This window comes from Typha latifolia, chromosome 1 (genome assembly GCF_019914945.1).
Source record: "Typha latifolia isolate L0001 chromosome 1, TyphaL0001v2, whole genome shotgun sequence".
Taxonomy (NCBI): domain Eukaryota; kingdom Viridiplantae; phylum Streptophyta; class Magnoliopsida; order Poales; family Typhaceae; genus Typha; species Typha latifolia.
The window spans coordinates 22,947,248-22,954,186 of NC_133086.1; the positions used below are offsets into that span (position 1 = coordinate 22,947,248).

The 6,939-nt window shown below is 36.5% G+C and overlaps 1 protein-coding gene across 3 annotated transcripts; it reads right to left on the bottom strand.

The window, feature by feature from the left end:
* Positions 1–102: 102 nt before the first annotated feature.
* On the bottom strand, positions 103–6,600 carry LOC140782222 (zinc finger protein CONSTANS-LIKE 10-like). 3 transcript variants are annotated; one of them, XM_073128693.1, is made up of 5 exons: positions 6,457–6,600; positions 5,004–5,639; positions 3,293–3,517; positions 2,267–2,589; positions 103–867 (listed from the first exon to the last, which is right to left on the bottom strand). In XM_073128693.1, exons 2-5 carry the CDS (start codon positions 5,490–5,492, stop codon positions 738–740), a joined length of 1,167 nt encoding a protein of 388 aa, XP_072984794.1. In that variant the 5' UTR covers positions 5,493–5,639; positions 6,457–6,600; the 3' UTR covers positions 103–737. The 3 variants fall into 3 exon arrangements, with proteins under 3 accessions (XP_072984794.1, XP_072984810.1, XP_072984802.1); XM_073128709.1 differs by having other exon boundaries at positions 6,438–6,600; XM_073128701.1 differs by lacking the exon at positions 6,457–6,600 and adding an exon at positions 6,156–6,213.
* Positions 6,601–6,939: the final 339 nt, after the last annotated feature.

Below are 6,939 nucleotides of genomic sequence, written 5' to 3' on the forward strand. Positions count from 1 at the left end.
CCTTTACGCCTTTGGCTTAATCAAGAGACGGCACACAATAAGACCATATGGAACTGTGACAGCAATACCATCACAAGCTGGTAATAACTCTACACCAGGATATTTACAATCCTCCAATTACAATCTTATTTTCTATTGTCAACTACAAAAATACCAACTTTACAGATACCAAGGATTGTTATTACATAGGAATCTCTAAGATGAAAATAAATACAGAGTGCTCTCTCTGACAACACATTGTATGCTTTACAAGTTCAATATTGGAATAATCTATTAGTTATAAACATCTTAAATAAACACCCAAACTGGAAGGACAGTGGCGCATACACGGTCTGGCAGCTGAATCCAGTTGGGTTTGGAAAAAGGAAGAGAAGGAAAAAAGATGCAGGCAGGAGAATAAGTGAAGTGGCATGCATACCTAAATGTATATATCGGCAGATAAGACTGGCATTGTGTTCTCTTTCCCCAAAATTACAGGGCATGCTTGTCTGCCAATATACAGGAGAAACAAGGAAGACAGCATTCAAACTACCAGAATGCTCTTTGGACTTCATCTTGTAAACATATTCTTTCTCACTCTGTACATTTCTTCTTGATTCTTTTTTTCCTTTTTTTCATAATTTAAGATGATGAATTGACATAAACTTGAAGAGCTGGGTGCTTGCTAATCAGTTTTGTCACCCAATATTGTTATCAAATGACAGTTAATCTTACTCGAAATAGAGCATTCTGTTCTCTCAACAGCTCCTTGTCTTGCAGAGTGGATCATAATCATATGCTTCACCTGCCTTGACAAACCGCCCCTTCACTCGTTTCCTCACATCTGCCCTGGCCTTGCGAGAGGCATACCTAATCTTTTTGTCAAACCTGTTCACAAGTGAGAATTGTTGTCAATGAATTTCAATAACAGTCTTTCATTAAAATAAAATATTTTAAGAAAAATGTATAACACCAAGATTTATCAAAAATATTTTGATCAATGCAGCAGCAAGACGTGTAACAAGTATTTCATCCAGAAATAAGTTCAAAATTATTGTGCATCCTTGCATGCAGGCTAAAAGCTTTGTTTCCATTAAGCACATATAGTACCAGATTTTAAGAAAATTATCACAAAGGTAGTTGACATCAAGTGCTAAAAGCATTTCAAGAGACTGGATATATGAGTGCTCTTAAGGACCCCAAAATTTAAGGCAACATATCACAGATCAGTAACAGAACAGAAATGTCAGTTGCTTAAAACCTGCATTGTTACAGGCACTGTATGAAATTGAGTGAACATGAAAGCAAACAAGGGTACCAATGTGTCAATTAAATGATTAAGTAAACACTTTTCCTTTTAGGCATCTGTTGATGATCTAAGATGTAGACTGCAGTCAATAAAACTAAATTCTGGATAATTAACTGTATTGGTTTTGAATGACTATCCAATATATCACTTAAACTATAATTGCTCGACAGCATCCAATTTGTGTTGATGAATCATGAAATCAAGAATTCTGTATAATGACGGTATAGGGGAGAGAGAGAGAGAGAGAGAGAGAGAGAGTACTTGACATTCAATATTTTATTTCTTTGATAATTAAAAGGGGTTAAGACCTTTCATTCTATCTAAAGTTAACTCCATGTACTCAGCTATAAGGCACAGGCATTAAAAACATATTCACTAAAGGAGACCTAAATAGGGACTCCTATTTCTACAGCAACACAAATAATACAACTGTCAATCTGAGTACGAAAATAAAAGGATAATGAGATAATCAAACAAATAAATATAGATCACAATCTGAAGATCAATTTTTCAGAGTATCACATACACCAGTTAAAAAGAAAAACTGCAGTAGTTGAAATAATTGGTATCAGAAAGAGATACACTTATCAGTAGCAACTAGCAACACACTCAGGTACACAATCACATGTCATCAAATAATTAGATATAATCATCCTTGAGTACAGAAACAATTCATATAGGATGATTTTTCTCACTTTGAAGTACATAAAAAGAAGAGTTTTATTAAGGATAGTGAACAGTGTCCTGAGAACAGCAGTACTGAGTTTTTTTGTGACACAAAGTGGTTTTATAACTACAATAACCATTTGAATCCATGAAAGGTTATCCTAGCTGACGTTTTCTTGAAAGCACAAAACTGACGAATGTGATTGAATCATTGAATAGCTAAATAGACTGACATGCTCAATATTCTGCATGAAAATACCAATCCAAGATGCTTGCCTATTTAAAAAGAAAATGTAGAAAGTGCAGACTTACTTTCGTGTCTTCTTCTTTTCCTTGTAACGCATTACAGCACTGTCTCTGCTAGCCCCAGGGAATGAAGAACCATCAGGACCAGAAGGGTAGCATGAAGGCTCACCTATAAGAAGCACTGATGACACACCACAATCTTGATAGTCTCCAGCACTGCTTTCACCAGTCAAACCAGAAAAGGAAAGAGATAAAGTAGATCGAGCCTGCCTAGCAGGGAAACACAAGCCAGAATCTGATTTGGCTCCTGGATTTGACATGAAAGAATCAGCAGACACAGCATTGCTAACCGCTTCTTGTATGGGTTTACCCTGCCCTGCAGATGATACCTGAGAAAATTCACAAGATCTAATACTCAAAAAATGAAACCGATAAGTTCTATAACAGAAAGAACTTGAACGAGTCCTGCAGATGATAAGTGTAAGCACATGATCATGCTCAACTACAAGCACAGTATTAGAGTAGTCATATAAGTACCGTACTTGCAAGTATAGTGCAGCATTAGTTGCAAATTAGAGTAGTTGTATATTAAAACTAAAAAAAAAATTTGGCAATACATTGAACAATTCAATAAATACTTGCGGAAGGCTAGCTCTTCCATTGTAAGCAAATAATAAAATAATTCTGCAAAGATCTAGGTTCAAAATTTCACTATAAATTGACTAGATTAAAGAATATTCTGACTTCTGCAGGCACACTTCTGAGTAGTAAATCATGTTGCTTGCCAGCTAGAAAATAAAGATGTAACAGATCCATAGGTCGGGGATAAAGAATACATGATCATTGGCTGAGAGATGGAGAAATAAACTGAAATGCTTCACTATATGCATGCTACCACTCTAGAGCTTAAATCAAACTGTTGTTTTCCTTCATACAATTTACTATCGGGTTACTACTAGGTTGCCTGTACCTAAAATAAGAAGCCAAAGATACCTCTATTGGGTTACTTAAGCATCCATATCAAAGACAATAAGAGAGGGGATCATCATGTGAAGCTGGAAAAAAGAAACAAGAAAAAAGCTATAGACAAACCTCTGCAGCAAATTCACTGTAACTGTTGGAATTAGCAGCAGACATTTCCTTCATCTCGAAGAAACTATCAATTCCAGCATCATCAAAAAGTTGCCCTGTTTGATTATGTGATGCACCAAAGAGTTCTTCATAGTTTTCAAAACTCAAGTTAACATCATCCACACCAAAATCCTCACAGTATCCACCCTTGCTGAGGTCACAATCTTTAGTCCTTTCACAGAATATCTGCATGTTGCACCAAAAAGATCTTCAGAATTGCATACAAATAAAAAAAATTCAAACACCTAATATAAATAGGAGCATAGGTACTATTCAATTATTTCATGTACTCGCAAGCACAAATTTTCAATCTGGTTTTAAATCAAAGTATCACACAACTTCTATATTGACAAACAGTAACTGAATTTGTTAACACATTAAAAGGCATTGGTCAATTGAAACTTTTCTTTTGCATAAACCCTGGATAGAACTAAAAACCGTTTTCCAAACAAAGAAGCCACTCTAGTAGTTACCATTGAATGTAACTAGGCAATAAGCATGTCCATGCACATAAATAGCCCTCTAATTTCCATCTAATGTCATAGGTCCTCGTTGCAACAAACGTTCATGTGGATAACAATAAAAGTATCAGTTTTAAAATATTGTTGAAGACAAAAAGGCATGCATGAAAGTTCCACTTTTGATGTAGACTAGATTCTTGCTATTGTGGCAGCCATAGACATCCAATAGTTCAAGTTCTGCAGATATAAAACTTGTTTGCAATGCCTCGACATGTTTGTTCTCAAACTCATATCAGATAATTTAGGTATATCAATTCTCAGTAACAGAGGCACATTGAAACAGCAGTCGAAGTATGATTAGTCAACATGCTAGTTCACAAATTTTAACAGATAAGTAGTTCAGTTTGCCATACCCTTAACATATGCTTAAGATTCTGAGGTGTCTATTTCTTCTCGCTCTCACGAAAATCATAAAACAAATACATAAGTAGAAATTCAATAAAGAATATGGGTAATAAAATATCGAATAACCCTTCATGCTCGGCAGTATTACCAATTGTGCTGTAGGAACAAGACACTCCATATTATGTGATCATAGAAGAAAATGAAGAACCAAAGGCACAATCATGTGGGACCATGAAAATATGAAAAACATTTTATTTAACAGCAACATAAAATGAGTTTGAGACATTCTACAGATGATGATCCAGAACCTATGTATATCTCAAATTTCTAAAGCAACAGAACACATCTGCAGCAAAGGATGGAGGAGCATTATAAATATTTGATATTTAGTTAGCATGCACCTTAGATCCATGAAAATAAAATGTGTCCGCAGAGGATGACAATATCATTAAGTTTAAGCTCGTCACTTAACATTGCATGCATGAAGAGATAGAAATATCTGGCACACAAAAGACAAGCATATTATGTCTTGTTTGGTTCGAGGCCCAAGCCTTTTAACTTGATTAGTTAGCATTAATTCCTAGTCTTAATCTATTGGAGAATAAATTTGGTTAGGTATAAAAAAGATAAAAAAATGTTTGATTACTGAATCAGTTTAGGGGTCCCTGAATTAATTCAGAGACCCTCCCGAACTCAAAGCAAACAAGGCTTTAAAATGCCATGCTCCATTGTAGTTGAATTGACTGAACTAGCTAACTGAACTGCAGTATACTGAATGCAGATCTTGAGCCTATCTGGTGATTTACCTTATCAGTTGTTTCCAGGTCATCCATCTGGTCACCGCTAGCTATATCCATTTGATTGCTCTTTTCAGGAGGCCCCCAACTGTTACTGACACTGTTCTCATCAATGCTCATCAAGCCCATTCCTTTCTCACAGTTAGATTCTGACATTGGAGGAACTTCCAGAACAAAGGACCAAAGTCTTGAAAGCTCTGCTGCTGATGGACAGCCTGAGTAACAGTTGATTGTTTGCCTTTTATGTCCAGAAGCCGATGATGAGCCATCATGCCCACTCCAATCACAGTTTTGGCAAAGTGAAACATTTTCCTCTATGCACCTCACTACTGCAGGCTGTGTGATGCATCTATCACATAAAAGAGTACGTGTATGGCGCCTCGAAAGTGCGTTGGCAGAGTGAACATTGCGGTCGCATGATAAACATAAGCAAGCAGCATCAGATCTGCAGTAGACCATCGGTCTTTGTTCCCCACAGAAATCACAGAGACGACTCATTTTTCCTTCACTAGTATAGATGATGACTGAAGTAAAACTACCACTCGTATTTTTGTGTTCCTAGAACAATTCTGGCGTCAACCGGATCCTTCTGAAATTTTCTTTCTCAGTATCAGAACTGAGAGCATCCTCCACAAGGACCACAACCTTCAAACACCATTAGAAAAACATCAGAAATTCTAACGTAACATTTTTTAACAAAAACCTAAGCAAGATCTTAACTTTTTGCACTTAGCAGTGAAGTACAACTTTGAATTAAAAAAAAAATACTAAAGATAATTCTTGACCATCATCACCACTAAATTAACCAAAAGCATATCGTATTACAAAGCCCTTCTTATCTACCGGAAATATGTAGGAGTCAGTTTCATGTCTCTGGTGTATAAAGTTCAAGAAACAGGATCAGTTCTACGATTTATATAACTAACATGAACTAAGTAACCACTGTGGATCTCGAAACATTCTTAAATCCAATAAAAGTTAGAAGCCCTGATGCTTACCTAGTTACCTTCAGCTGTCTGCTAAATACAAGAAGGAAAAAAGGAAATCTAAACCGCCTAGATTATAAATAAAAAGTAAAAAAAAAAAAACGCTTCGTCTCGAACAATTAGCGCAAACCATTACAAATCTAGAAAAACCTCTAAGGCTAGAAGAAAATATTACCATAATAAACAGAAGGATTTGAATCCTCTTATATACAGAATATGTACAAATTCTTCCTATCAAACCCTAATATTCTAATGTAAACAAATCAGAACTTATCCAAGAACCCATAAATATCTCGAGTAAGTAAGAAAATGACAGATATCCAATCCAAATTGTACAACTAAACCAAATAGTTCAAGAAGATTACTCTTAGTTCATCCACGAGATCGACAGCTGAAGCGCCGTAAAGAGCACGTAAAAATCAAAGAAAAACACAAAAAAATCCAAGCAAAAAGTTACCAATTCAAGAAGATCGTACCAAAAAGAAAGTTCCTTTTTCCTCTTCTTGAAACCAGCTCGAGTCAAAGACCTAAGAAGGAAGCACTAGGACGGTTCTCGGGGGAGGCGTAGAGTGGAGAGCTCAAGAAAGAAGAGAGGAATCGGATGAGAAGAGAGGATGAGAGGAGAGGAGAAGAGGGGGGAGAGAGAAGGGGATGAGGTGGTGGGGTTAGGCGGGACCCACGAGGGCTTGTGAAAAGGTGACCTTTTTCGCTTTTTGTGGCAAATTCGTAAATAAGGCGGTGGATAAGGGGTATTTGTATGGAACGACACGAGAAGTAACGGCGTTTTAGGCCTTTTCCGTAGTTCGAGTTTAATTTACTATTGTACCCCTCCCTCAGTGACGGCTTCGGAATCTTCGGACAAAGGACTCCCTCCCTCAGCAAATATCTCAGCCATACCAAATGGTAAATAACGGTTGATTTAAGGGTATTTTTCCTTACAGAGGCCCACATTTTGAAAG